We start from the raw sequence: 15,224 nt of genomic DNA, 5'->3' as shown, positions 1-15,224 counted from the left end.
ATGTTTTGTATTTATGAAACAAGCTTTTTACAAATATCTAAAAATATATGATGTATAAGAACTCTGCAGCGTCCTCTAAATGATAAACTTTAGTCTTCTGACCACTTATGGTGCTTTCACACTACACCCCACTTTCTCTCTCACACACACACACACACACACACTTGGGCTGCCACCTGCTCATCAGGGTCTAATCATTCACACACAGCCTTTGTGAGCAATTTGGGTTCAGGTTGATTCTTCGACATGTAATCTGAAGGATCGAACCGCCAATCTTCCAATAGGTGGACATCCCGCTTTACCCCCGCCCGATCTTCTCTATAGAAGATTCTCGTCCAAAAGTAGAAATAGAAAATCGTACCAGCGTTAAAAGCCATTAACTGACGCATGATAAGTCAAATGCATCTCTGATGTTGAGTCGCATGAACAGAGACAAATATTTAAAACAATAGATGAAATATTTTTAGATTTTTCTCATAATGACCAAAATATTTTAAGTATGTCAACCTAAAATTTCACACGTGCTCAGTCCGTCCATGTACAGTCATTATTGCTACACATACACACATTAAAAAAATAAGAATTAAAAAGTGCAAAATCAGCAAATTGGTTTTTGGTAAACTTACTTGTAAAAAACAAAAAAAAAAGAAGCAAATATCAGATCTCCTGAAAATATGGTGACTCTGTGGTTTAAGAGATAAAATGATCTTCAGTCTTTTCCTTTGGCCTTTTTTGGTGCTTTGTTGGATTTGTTGAGGATCTTCATGAGGTTTTTGGACATAAAGTACGGCTTCTGTAGAGATCCGTCGTTACGCTCCAGGTCCTCCACTGTGAGAGCGAGAGCCAGGTTGAGTGATGCGATGAAACTATGTGAGCTTGTTTCTGTGTGTATTGTTGTATTAGTGAATTAAAAATGATCCAAGTTCAGTTCTTAGCTTGAAATTGTCGTGATAAAAAGTAGATTTGCATGTTTCAAAAATCGCTCCAAACTAAAATACTGATTCCTTGTGTTGATGTGTATTTCTGTGTCAATAACGTGAATGGTGCAGGGTTTTACGAACACCCAGTAAACTGTAAACATGTACTCACAGAAGCAGAGGAAGAGCGTATCGACACACATGTTGTACACGCTGAAGAACCCGTGAGCTATGAGGTAACTACCGAACACCACCGTCTACGAAAAACAGATGAAGAAATAAAAAATGTGGGAAAAAACAATGAGATTTAAACAAACTCTGACTTCTTTCAAAAACTGGGAAGAATCATTAGTGACTTACAATAATCGGCATCCAGTAGTAGTTGAGTGTTTCAGAGCGGAAGGTGTTGCCTGGTAGCGTTATTCGTCCAGAGAAGAAAAAGAAGGACAAAACGCCTGGAAACAAGATTCAGATTTCAGTTTCTCCTCTTTCTGATGTACAATCTTAAATTATTTATGTATTTATTTATCTTATTTTTATACGTAAGCTACTGAAGATACTAATGTAGATATGAATGTTAAGTCCAATGTTAAGGCAAACCCATCACATCTACTGAGAGTAAATGTGACCGTAGATTTTACACTTTGGCTTTCCAACATAATTGGACGACACGCAGTCTGATCCACTTCTTCTTCTGTAGTATTCCCAGCACTAATTCATGGTTTCATCCTTACCCACTCCTCCGACCACCAGGAGCTTCCCGAAGAACAACAGCAGGTCCGTTACTTTATCAAGCACCACGACCCTGAGAGGACACACAGCTAGAGTCACACAAACATGACACTATTCACTGAGTCGCTCAAACACGTGGACAGGTCCGACAACATGTAGTCAGCACTGAAAACATTAAAACTCCTTTAGAACAAGAAACACGACTTCAGCACAAACCTCACGACATTTCTCATGAGCAGCATGAAAGCATTTTTGGCTGAGACGCAGAAGTTTTTCCCATAAATGGCAATCTGTCGAGAAAACGAAACACATGCAGTCAGTCGAAAACAAGTTTTTAAGGTAATCTAAAGCAAAGGATTGTTGTATCTTTATATGATTTAAGAATACAAAGATTATAGTAAGCATTAAGATTGTAGACACCAACATGTTGTGCTCACCATGATGTAGGCGTTCCTGTTGATGAACTTGATGAACTTCTCCAGACACCAGAGGCAGCACTTCATGCAGCACAGTATGAAACGTGCACATGGATTCTGCGCCGCTGAAGACAAAAAGCCAAAACGTGTATAACATGTATATATGTACAAGTAGCCCGTCATTTATTGGACGCCATTGACTTAGACGAACACTGTCTGTTTTCCACATGTAAACATTAGGCACACTTTTAGTTTTTATTTATCCACTGAGACTTTTGGAAAATAGAACTGGAGGTAAAGTAAAGAGACATGTCTCCAAAATGTAATATTTTTATGAGCTAAGAAAAACATCTCTGTTTATGTAGGAAACTCAAGTAAGATTGATTTGAAAATCACCAACTTTTGAGATAAGAGTTCTGGACAGTGATAACATTTGGCTCAAAATACATCAGCCACTAATCAATGAAATACATCCTGTCATTCCTATATTATAGATTCAAGACTGAAAGTTGAACTGAACAAAGTGCACTTTGATCTACTGTCAAGATTAAGACTTATTTACACCAAAGCACACGTTACAAAAATAAACCTCTAGAAAGTGAGATGAGGGTATGTCGGCCATACCTCTGGTTTTGTGGTCGATGTACTCCAGAATCATCCTCACTATCTGCACCAGGGTCAGGATCAAAGCACCGAATGCCAAGGAGCCCACATGGTACCTGCATTGTAAAAAATGATAATGTCTGATTGTCTGGCTGAAGTCTGCTTTCCCCAACTATTCTGTGAAGGTCTACTGCGCCCTCTAGAAGCCACAGAGGGAACTGCAGTCAGCCAGGATGTCCTGTGATGTACTGTTTACTTTCAGGTTGAAAAAAGTTCCCTTTCTGCACAACCCTCTGTGGGAAGTAATTTAATCATGTAACTAAAAATACTGGACAGCAGAAATCCAGAAACGACACCTTTTTGACTGCAGGTATCCAGTATTTTTGGCTCTTTTGACAGGGATGGGCATGTTTATCGTTGTTTAACCGATGTGACGGCAGCTAACAGCATAAACTTACCTGAGTGAGCGCATGAAGCTAGCAAAAAGGGGAAACGTGGGGATGTCGCCAGGTTTGGAGAAAGCCCAGTAGTAGGAGGCGAAGGCCCCCGCCAGCGTGCATTGCCCCAAGGCGATGACGAAGTTGACACACCAGAGAAAAGCCACCACGTTGTAGATCTGCAGGTTGAAAAGATTCCTCTGGAAGAAACCCTCGTCGTTGTATTTGATGAAGATGCAGCTTGCTGAGGGGCAGCCTGAGTAATCTGAGGAGTTGAATTTCTGAGAGGACGGAAGAATGGACGGAAGATGGAGAGGGCGTGAAGAGTGTGTCAGAGCATCAGTAGTAGACAGTATGAATTCATATTCCTCTCATCATATCAGACCAGTCTCTGGTGATTGAATGTTAAATTTACCTTTTCTGGATTTTTTTTAAACATTTTTCTAAAATTATAATTGATTTTAAAGAAATATTTCTACTAGTTCATCCAAAGAGACGAGTGTGAGAAGGTTTCACTGTAAGTCAGTCACCTCAGGATCACAGTTCACAGAGCCATTGATGCTCTTACAGTCGTCCAAAGTGGAGTTGAGAGCCACCACTTTGTAGATCGGGCCTCCTGAAGTGGCCAAATATCTACATTCATCAGTTTAAGAGAAGAACAATATATTCTGGACTGTAGAAGAGATCGTAAAAAAACACACATAACCCCAGATATGTTTTAACAATAGCTTGAACCTATATACTGTACACAGTGTTATTAACAGCCTGCATACAAACACATAAACACATTTAAAAACAAAGAGATTTAAGGATACAAAGCAGTGGCACCCCAGTAAGCGACACACACCAGCACAAGGACAAAGGTGACCAGTGGGTACAGCAGAGAGGACATCATGTGACTGACTGCCCTGTAGGATACGAACACGCAAAAAAAAACACATGAACCTGATAAACCTTTAAATATTAGGAAAATCTCAAATGAACAGACACGAGTAAATAGTAGGTGCGATTAAACATGAGTAGACGCCGTGTTTTAATGTATGGCATCAGGTCTCACTTGCTGGACTCCTGGATGAGGGCGATGGCGATGAGGATTCTGGTGCGCAGGAAGATGAGGGTCAGGAGAATGATCGCCTCCGCCACACATATGATTATCACTGGAGGAGAGAAATACAAGAGCGCAACTTAAAAATAAATAAAGACAAATACCCAACACAAAGTATTATTAGAGTTGCAGCAAGCGATAATCCTTAAATCAGGGTTATCTTTTATCAGAAGCATTTTATAATGTAGGTGATGTTGTAAACCAGTGACTCGTGTGTGTGTGTGTGTGTGTGTGTGTGTAGCAACAAATTGTTTATATTGCATGTAGTTTTGGATGTGATTCAGCATTTATGATGTTATTAGTTATCATTTCCTCTGTATTTGCCTGAGTACAAAGTGTTGTATCAAAACAGCACAAGTACTATTTTCATTTAATTTCTAGTATACAGAGATCATTTTTCCTTTTAATTGTTTTTTCTTCATCTTTGTATCCGACACCTGTCCCTCCAAAAATGCCACTAAGCCACCTGGAGACTAAGACTTATCCCCACACTGTGAGAAACGTTTTGTGATGGTACTCAGACTCACAGAAGGCCAGCCAGGTCTCTTGGACTTGCAGGTAAATGTTGAAGTTGGTGGTGAAGCCGATGTCAGTGATGGAAGCAGAAGCTTTCTTGTAGTTGTCATACTCCCAGTAGCAGTGCCATATACCTGCAAGAGGAAAACTCCAACAACTCAGACGCTACTAGGAGCGCATAATCTCGTCATAACAGATAAACTGCCCTTGCTGACTTTCTTAAACACACTTATAGATCTGAATCTGCTCTGTTTTTCAACAGCACAGGTACAGAACTGATTTGTACAGTAACTTCTAATAAGGGGAAGTTAATTATCCATTCTGCAACCTTTCTGATCCACATGTTCATTTTCATTTCCAAGCAGAAAGGATGGAAAGAAATAGTACAAATATTGATATTTCTTTAGAAATCCATCCCCGAAAAACTCTACGTTGCCTTAAAACATGCTCCAGGGGAGAGTTTACCATATGCTCCAGCGGCCAAGACTCCTATGATGAGCACCCACACCATAACTGGAGCAGTGAATCTCAACAGCAGCAGGAACAGCATACTGACCACCATGGCTATCAGCAGACCACTGAGAGCGGAGATGAAACAGGTTTAAAAGAGATCAAAACATAATTTATTAAATTATAAGACATATGAGACATATTAAATGTTCAAGTACTATAAAAAAAAAGTATTATTACTTGAAGGTGAAGTATGTATTGTACATTGTAATGGATAAAAGATACAGATAACAGCAATCACTGAATTGCTAAAAAGGGTTAGAATTAAATAAGTGAAAACTTCTTCCTACTCCTTTTCAGGAAAAGTTTATTTTATAAATGTTGTTTACAGTTTTTTTGTTCTCTTATTAGCTAAACTAATTTCATTGTGTATACTTCTGCATTCTTTTTTTTCACAAGTCTGAAATAAATTCATAAATTCAAGTATCATGGCAGTGAATGTGTAGTTTCTTCAAGGCAACTCACACGAGGATCCAGGGCCATGCCGACGCAAAATCCTCAAAGATGCGGACGCCGATGTCTCTGGCATTGAAGCCATTCAAAATGTCCCTAAAGAGGACAAACACAAGGACAAGCTGCGTTGGTGAGAGTTTGCCTTCTCAAACAGTAAAAGTAAAAAGTAAAGAGTCAGGTAAAGCAGTGAGGAAACAAAAGAAACAAATATGTTTCTAAAACAAACGAGCACATTCCTGTAACACCAGTAGTACGTTACTAAAAGTTGTGTTGTGGTAAAGATAGAGATAACCCCAGACACTCAGTAAAGACAGAGAAAATTGAGTTTTTCTCCATCTTCTAAGAGTAATAATACACATGAAACTCTAACTCTGCAAGGCCCCAGAGAGTTTTGGACACAGCATCTAAGGCAACTACAACCAGCTGCTACACTAAGGGTCAAACTCACGAAGCAACCAACCTTGTGCTGGGGATGAGGAGGAGAAAGAAATAGTGTTATTAAAGTGTTTGAGTGTTTGTGTGTGTGTGTGTGTGTGTGTGTGTGTGTGTGTGTGTGTGTGTGTGTGTGTGTGTGTGTGTGTGTGTGTGTGTGTGTCTGCATGCATGCGTGTGCTTGTAGTTATCTGCAAGCATGTGCTGAAATGAATCTTACCCAGTGCCGTTCTTGATTTGGCTGACTGTGTCGTTGACTGAGGAGGGTAAACCTGGAACATTGGAAAAGGCCTCAGGGATCCTCCCCAGCAGTGAGATATCAGGCAAACATCTGCCCAGCACTAGTAGCAGAGAAAACAATCAAATTAGATGTAAATAGATTCAATTATAATGTATTACTTGATTTGCATCACAAGCCATCTTTGATTGAAAATACATGGAAATAAACAACAAGAGTAGTTTCTGTGCAGGAGCAGTTAAATCGACACTAATATTTGATCTACAGTGCTGATGTATCATCAGACTGAAATTAATATGAATATAACGCAATGTATGGGAGTGATTTCACTCACCAGATATCGTTGGCATGGAGAAGAAAGGACACAGCTCCCTGTCCACAATTTCTTTAACTTTCTTAGGGGAAGAAATTTAAATGTTGTGAAAAAAGAGTTAACGCCAGCCTTCCAGGTTACTTTTGCAGATCAAAATACAGACCCTCTGATGCCAATTTCATGACCCAAAAATGGTTCTTTACTAAAAGAAACCAAAACAAATGTGCATTCGGGAACTTTTAGGGGGACACAAAATTCACAAACTGTAAGAAAGTGGCACTTACCAGCTTAGTATTTGCCAGGTCTATGTTTGGCACACAGAGGCTTTGATTGAAAACGTCTGCTGGCTTTACATTCGGAAAATATGCCTCTATTCCCACAGCCCAGAACTCAGTGGGACAGTTTTCCACGCACACCTGTAGGTAAGGAATTAAAGAAATAAAAAGATAATTTCTTGGACACTGTGAAAGCACAGTAAACGGTCCAGTATCACAACAAAATTAAGTAGCGTTCTCTACCTGTGTGGTTGGACACTGAAAACCATTAAGAGGGGTGGCCATAATATTAACGGATGTGGCACATTTGAGAATGTCAAAGTAGAGCAGGTTGGGTCTTCCTCTGAAAAAGACAGAAAGAGAGTTGATTTTGTATCAGTCAAATGGATATTCATTATATCTAAAACATGTAAAAATGGTGTGAACAGGAAAGATGAGATTGAATTACTCATTGGGTTCGATGCCACAGAACCATCCCGTTGAGTTCCTTCGATAAAGGACGTGTCTCGGATCTCCGAAGAACCAAGCTGATGTGAATAAACATCACAACACAGATAAGAAGAAGCCAGTGACGTCAATTTTTTGTTAGTCACGCTCAATTATTTTATGTTTGCCACTGACAACTACTGCCGTACTACTGCACGAGGGCATGTTTTAACACTTAACACAAAACCTTTTATTGTGTTTGTTTGGAAGGATGTGAAGAAGATAATCTGATTTATTGATTGAGGCAGAGACATTCTGGCGTTCCCGTCAGACTGCGAACTGATTTGGAAATGTCCTATCAGGTCAAAGAATTTGGTGTAATAACAGAAATGAATTAATTATTTTCGTCCAACCACAAGAGTGGACAAAGGTCTGACAGGATGCACTTTCAAGTATTGATGAACGTCTCTTATCATATAACTTCTCATGTGTTCAGTGGAATATTTTATAACTGTAGAATTAACCCACCCTCATGTATCATCACTGGCCAGTAGATTTCTCCCCCGTAACTAACCAACACTTTTGAACAGCCTCAGCCGCTGACACACATTACTTATCAGGCTTCTCTGTTGACTCTAGATAAGAGAGAAAGTCCTGAGCGTTGGAATGAGTTTGATGACAGGGCAATAAAGACCCGCTGACTGGATGTTCACATGGAAATCAGCTGTTCTGACATAATAATAGTAATACTCAACATGTAAAATTCTCTTCTTTTTTATGATTAATAAAGTACAGGTCGATGAATTACTGGCTAGAATTACTGAAATTCACTAGTGACGGCTAAAGTATCGTATTAGCTCCGGACAAACTGTGGAGTGCTTTTTTTGCTCAGAACAAGAATTGCAATATTGTCCCTCGTTAACTGCATTTAATGACTGCAAGCTATAAAGACACAGTAGAGAGTACTAGAGATCTCTACAGAAGGGGTGGATATAACAATACAGACTGAATTTAATTGCTTTGAGGAAGTGACTCTGACAATTATCCAATGGAGGGATCAGGCAAGTCATAGTGTAAGAGAGGAGACCCACAAACAGTCATTGTGTCTGAGGTTTTAATGGAGCAACCGAGTTTTGAAACTCTGACAGTTGTAACAACTTTATTACTTTGCTAGTTGGATCTAAAGCAGATAAATCCAGGAGGTCAGTGCTCCCAGGTTAGGATATCGTCTTGTGAAGCCAGGGCTACTGATATGTATAAAACACTCAAACAATTATCTTTTTTTAAAAACAAAAATAAACATTATATCCATTGTTTCTTTCGTAAAATGCAGCTTGTTTCACAAAGAAAACCTTCTCCTCTAAGCCTAAGTAGCTTCCGTCACTGAGTTGTTGAGGTTGGGAAACATCCTGAGCTACACACAAACCATAATCCTGTCATCATAAAGAATATGGAAAATAATATATTGCCTGTCATCCATTGCTAGTGTAAGAAATCAAGTTTAAGTATTGGGTGTCCACACATGATTTTAATGCAGAGCTGGAGAAGTGCTCAGAGCTTTCATTTCAGTTAAAGTAGTAATAACGCTGACGCACTGCAGTGCTTCTTTTTGGTGCTAGATTTGACGCACACTTGACTCGCGTCGCACGACATGCAGCGACGGCAGTGTGCTTTCAGCGTCGTCTGTCTAAGTTTACATGTATGTTTGTAGGAGAGAGCATGCACATGCGTTGATATGAGTTAAGCCGTTTGAGGAGGGCCCAATCACTGGAGCTTTCTGTGGGCGTCCCTGGTGATCTTAGTGTTAAGCTAACCTGGGGCTGATTTCACAAAGTTAGACTTTGGCTTAGATCTGTCACACCTTAGATAGACGTCTAAATCCTTCTGAATACTCCTGAGTCCACAGTTAGCAGTCGTGTGGCTAACTTTTTAGGCGCAAAAAAGACTAAAATATCTCAACTAATCTAGCAGCAAATCCACCTTAAGACTGGTCAAACAGCAAAGACGAGGACGAGAAGGGCCCAGAGAGGACATGATGGAAAATGATGACTGATGGTGTCGTCAGATTACTCTCACCTAAAATCCCGACTGCTATGTAGCCGAGGATGACGGCCATAAACAGGATACAGCAGATTATATCAGTGCACCCTCTGATGAAGGAAAGAGAGACGGCAACAGGTTAAAGTGAGCAGGCTGAGCTTTGCACTGAAGTTCGCCTTGGGGGTGACAAATGTGATTCTATCAGTCAACAGAAACTTGGCAAACACAGAAACAGTGAGGCTGAGGATCTGGGGATTAAAGGCGTTTGTTAGTTAGTGGGAAACAGCCAGTAGCCAATGAGACAGACTCACCTTTTCTTTATGGGTCCATTGAAGGAGGGGTCAAACTGAGCAGCTTCTCCTGAGAAAAGGAAACATTAGGTCGTTTTTAATGCAAAGTAAATTAATCACTGACTGGTACACCGTTATCTTTGAAACATTAATCTGCTGGGTTTGGTTCAGGTAACTGAGAAATGCAACTCCTTTATTTTATTTGAGCTGGATTTAGTCTTTGTGTTGTGTGTTTGAAGATTGTATTTCATGTTTGTTCTGTTTCATTTCTATATAAGCTGTAACTAAAGTGCTCCCTGAGGAAAAAGCATTTCTATCTCAAGAAACTTCCTTGTTATATAAAGGTTAAACATTTCATTTTACCATTTTGACTCTTCTTAGAGTTAATGAACTACAGGGAAGGTAAATGAGGAAAAACTTTGAGGGACAAGTGAAGGAATCTTATATTTTTATGGGTCAGCTGCTCACAATAAAATGCCCATAACAGATGTGACACAGGTATTACAGGAAAGAAATGTGTCATAGCTGTTTCCTGGAACAGAGGGAAAGACAAACAATTGAATCCAGTGGGTGTTGATTATCTAACTTAATTATAGTTACTTCACGTCTGTTCCTTCATGTGCAAAGAGAGTAAAGAGAAAAGGAGCAGCGCAGTTCAAGCTCAGGTGAATTCAGAGGAGGAAGCGTCAGAGACATTTATTCATTTTAATGGGAAAACTGACAATCTGAAAACTTGTTTGAGGAGATCACAGCTAACGTGTTCATAGTGAGAGATCATAAGAAGATACTAACACCTTTTGGCAGGTGTTAGGTTGAAAACCACAAATAACAACAAAGTAGAATCAGCATTTTCGTGCTCCAACACTTTACTAGAAAACTAATAATGGTAAAAAGTTGTGACGAAGAGCCTGAACGTACGACGTGATTTGGTCAAGTGTTATATTTCCATCTAATACATGCAAATACCGAAGCATTTTCTTAATATGATTGTTCCCTAGGGATGGACATTTTGCCATTATCTCCGCTGACTGTAATTTGAATAGGAGTGAATGGAGACACTGTGTCAACACTGCGAGCACACTCTGGCGCCAGGACTTCGGAGTAGGATGCAAATATTCAACAGGATATAATAGGCTTGTAGCTTTGGCGCAGTCCCAGATTAAGTGTTGTCAACAAAATACCAAAACAAAAAGCAAAAATATATATTAAAAACTCCAATGGAGCAGTAATCCAGTTAAACTAAAATCCCATGTCTTAGATAAATAAAGCTTTCCTCTAAATAAACTCCTACGATACAGTATTATCTCATATGGATCTTATGTAAACAACAAGTGTGTGACAATGGACAGCCACACAATGAAACATGAATTCAACAGAACACACATCAGTATCCATGTCAAAGCCTTTTTGTGGTTTCTACACCTTCATTTCTGGAATATGGGAGAGATTACTCGGACAATGATACAAAATTTGCTCAACAAAGGAACCTGTTCATCGGCCTCTTGGAGAGCCGCAAGTGTCAGATTTCAGCTTTGCTAGGATACTGTTGAAAATGACAACGTGGAAAGTGGCTCACTGTGACTCTGTGTGACACATAAAAATGACATTTTTTATGCCCTTTTAAAACGCTGCAGCAAAGCTTTAAACCTTTGAACCTTGAGCCCCAGACAGACTTGCTCTAGGATGATGGGTGTGGGGGTCCTCACTTGACCTTTTGTCTCTAATTTTACTTTACTTTGCCAAAGTTGGGTACAACACAATAAACAAATGAATATATTTATCAATGGGTCGCTTGACTGGAAGGAGGGTTTTCTTTAAGTAAGAGAGTTGACAACAAGCTTGTTGGTAACCTGCAGCGTACACAGGAGGACTAAGAACGTAGTGTAAAATATAAGAGTAAGTGGTGTACCGGTATTCATCTAGAAGTGTGATTGATTTAACTGTTGAAACTGTTACGTGACTCATAAATACCTTTATTTTAAAACATGTCAAAGCCGCGACAGCCGCAGAAAGGATTTCTTATCAGAATAAATATTCAAAAAGAAGATGGAGAGTATGGGTTTAAAAAAATTACTTTCACCATTAATACAAAATGATTCATCGGACGCCCAGATTAAGATTTTTCTTTAATCCACTTGACATCAGATGACTGATATATGATATATATCTTTAATTCTTACTCTAGAAGGAATATTATGTTTCCGTGTGACAAACTTTACACCGCTCTCTAAAACAAGTGTACAGCTTTTCAAAATAAACCCATTCGTGCTTTTTACATTAAAACACCGAGTCTTTTCTCCCCTTGTTGCCTCAACCTGCTTTAACAAACTTTCTGGTCAATGATTTACCACAAGAACCCCTTGCAAGTCACTTATTTCCCAACATTGAGTGTCTTCACATTTTCAAGAGGAAAAAAAGGTTGCATTTAAATTGTGTAACTGCTCCGAACGGGACAAAACCCAGACGTGTTGAACAACAAAACAACCTGAGTTAATTGGGACACAACAACAGGCAGTCTGAATCAGGAAGCCTCGTCAACATTCAAATGGGTTTTTACTTCCTCGTGACGGCTTTTACAACAGCAGAGAAGCTGTTTTAAGAACAGAGCTTCAGTTGACTCCACTACATTTAAACACTTGCGGTCACCTCTGGTGTTCTCCTCTTATTCTCAGATGTTTTCATAAGTTATTTGAGGAGGAGACATGAAATCCGATTAGTTATTTACCTCCAGGGAGGGTTTGTTTACTGATGCCTTACAAAACCTCCCAGACTGTCAATAGATGTGTGACTCCATTAAAGCATCAAATGCCACAAAGAGTAAACAGAGACGCAGAGAAACATGACAGACAGCTTCTGTGTCTTTCAGTCTGATATCACAACACCAGACGTCTTAAAGGCTCTACTGTGGGCGAATGGACAATTTTAGAGTCAAACTATTAATAAACTGCCAGAAAATCAATCTGCAACTATTCTGATAATCAGCAAATAAAAGCAGAAATACGTGAGGATTCCCCATTCGTTTTATATGATTGTAGATTAAATATCTTTGGCTTTTGGACTTTTGGTCGACAAAACAAACAATTCAACATGTCGACCTGTGAAGGGCATCTCATCTTACATGTTGTAGAGTCTTTACCACACCAAAATATAGACCAACAATTAGTGATACATTGAATATTTGCGTTTTCTAGGTGTATCGTATCGGTCTACATTGGCTGCTGTGTTCGCCTATAGTTTTTTCCCGGCATTATTTACAGACAGGCGTACACTGACAGCTCTGTGTTGCTGGAGACACCTTTTTTAAGTTCGATAATCGTTCCTTTTTTAAAATTGAGACTTGTAACATTTTTTGTCATCATTGTGCAATTTTTATGATGTAAACTGAGGGAGCAAAAGTAGTATCGGCTCCAAATATCGGCTCAAGAAAATTGGCAGTCCGTATCCGTCATTGGCTAAAGCTGATGGAAATAGAAAATAAAAAATCCTACCAATGATTAATAGAAAAAGTAACTTGAGGGACACATCGGTTAACGTTGAAACCATAAATTGATTAGCTAATGACAGAAAATGAATCTGCAGCTACTTTTATAATCGACTAATAAAATAAGAACTTTTTTGAGCAAAACTATAAAAAAATTCACGGTGCGTTTTTCTCTGTGAAAGTCGACTGAATATGTTTGGGACTGTTGATTGGACAAAACAAGACATTTGAAAATGTCAACTTCAACTCTGGGAAACAGTGATGGATGGTTTACACTGTTTTCTGACATTTAGACCAAATAATGAATTGATTAATCAAGAAAATAACTGTTAGATTAACTGATAATGGAAATTATTTTTAGCTGCAGCCCCAAAATCAATTATTGCGTCACAGCCTTAAACAACAAATCAACGTTCATCATCTTCTGTCACTGTCATGAGAAGTTATTTTAAATTAAATTTATCATGATTTTCTGGTCTATTTTAACACCACAAAGGCAGTTAATAAATGAGATTTCTACCAGAATGATTTCTAAATAGCTGCGAATACCAGCTCACAAAATAATACAGTTAAACATCTGTACAATTGTGCGTGATTATTTTAACCACAACAAAGCAACATTACACTTTATATTTTATTTTAAGAGCATGCTCAGTTGACTGTGATTTATTTAAAGCAGTGTTTTCCAAACCTTTCTGACTTGTGACCACTTTAAATTAAGCAATGGGTATTTGTAATCCCTCATCACAGGTGAAAATTAGTTTTGTTTGTTAAGAAATGATGTGAATTTAAACCAAAAGGTCAGATTTGTCTTATTTGAATGATTTCCAGAGGTCTTAAGAAGAGGTGAAAGTATCTAATATTTTGCAGGAAAAGCTATAAAAAGAAACAACAGAGAAAAATAATGATTAAACGTGTGTTTAATTCTTATACTCTGCGATTCATTTGTACCTGAACTCAAAGATTCCTGTTTATTCTAAGCATTTCCTCAGCTGTAGGTCAAGTGTCTGGGATGTTATTGTGACATAAATGAATAAACTGTTTGTAAACCATTAAACCATGTTTATTGGGGGACAGGTATTAATACACAGCCTCCATTTGGTCTTCAGCTTATCTCTTTGGCACTATATTAATTATAACCTAAACTGTAAAGTTAACTAGTAGCTGGGTTTAAATATAAAAAGGAACAATGTGGTCTAAACAGTATTTCAACAGAACAAACTCACAGAAAACTGCAGCTCTTTTAAATCAACAATGCAGACTTTTCTGTTTACTTCTGCATAAAAAACACTTTATTAACTGCTTATACTGCAGTGTAACTCATATGCCTTTATGCAAAGCACTTTGCTTCACCTTGTTGTTGAAATGTGATATACAAATACACTAGACTTGCCTATGAAAGTTAAAATGATCTAAAGTTAGCTGAATGTTACGTTAACAGTTACAGGTATGTTGTTAACAACGGCCTCTGTCTGATTAACGGGCGACGTGAACTCACCATACTCCGAGTCCGGGTTTGTCTCCTGTTTTTGTTTTTTACCCATTCTCCCAACGAAACCTCCACCTTTGTCTTGCTTTACTTCTAAAAAACAACTTCTCACTTACTTTAGTTGCTTAAAATAACCGTAAACTTCCTTAAAAATAGGTAAAACCTCGTTTTAACGGAGCTCCGCGGTGTCGGAGCGGGCTCGGTAACTAAGTGAGAAATCTTTTTCTTCCTTGTAACTAGGCAGTGACGTCATGAGAGCACCTGCAGAGAGATGCGCACCTGCGCGTGCCGTCAAAGATTGTTTATTGTGAAGAGGAATCACTCTGATGTGATTATGTATCCTTAACCTGAACTAACCCGTGTTGGCAAGTGTGCCAGTCTAATACAAATGGTTACTACTACAATTTAACTTTACTATTATTCATAATATCCATTTTATGCCACTTAACACCTCTACTCCACAGTGGTGATTAAGGTGGTCAGGGAACCCAGAATGGCCAGTTTTGTATGGTGCTTGAAAGCCTTGATAAATTTTCAAGGTTTGAAGTGTT

The 15,224-nt window shown here is 38.7% G+C and overlaps 1 protein-coding gene across 1 annotated transcript; it reads right to left on the bottom strand.

Moving 5' to 3' along the window:
- Positions 1-709: 709 nt before the first annotated feature.
- Positions 710-14,728, bottom strand: slc44a4 (solute carrier family 44 member 4; the record flags this gene model as incomplete). The annotated part of the gene is made up of 22 exons (XM_083925300.1): positions 710-828; positions 1,090-1,174; positions 1,278-1,372; positions 1,652-1,722; positions 1,866-1,939; positions 2,087-2,190; positions 2,690-2,784; positions 3,127-3,386; positions 3,636-3,738; positions 3,921-4,013; positions 4,163-4,262; positions 4,738-4,860; positions 5,192-5,304; positions 5,702-5,785; positions 6,342-6,462; positions 6,694-6,754; positions 6,957-7,088; positions 7,191-7,290; positions 7,396-7,474; positions 9,450-9,523; positions 9,725-9,773; positions 14,683-14,728. The coding sequence occupies 22 exons, from the start codon at positions 14,726-14,728 to the stop codon at positions 710-712; spliced, it is 2,181 nt and encodes a 726-aa protein (XP_083781426.1).
- Positions 14,729-15,224: the final 496 nt, after the last annotated feature.

Source organism: Echiichthys vipera (assembly GCF_963691815.1).
Source record: "Echiichthys vipera genome assembly, chromosome: 13".
Classification (NCBI taxonomy): Eukaryota; Metazoa; Chordata; class Actinopteri; order Perciformes; family Trachinidae; genus Echiichthys; species Echiichthys vipera.
The sequence above is the reverse complement of the archived record's forward strand: the minus strand, read 5'-3'. Positions and strand labels throughout refer to the sequence as shown.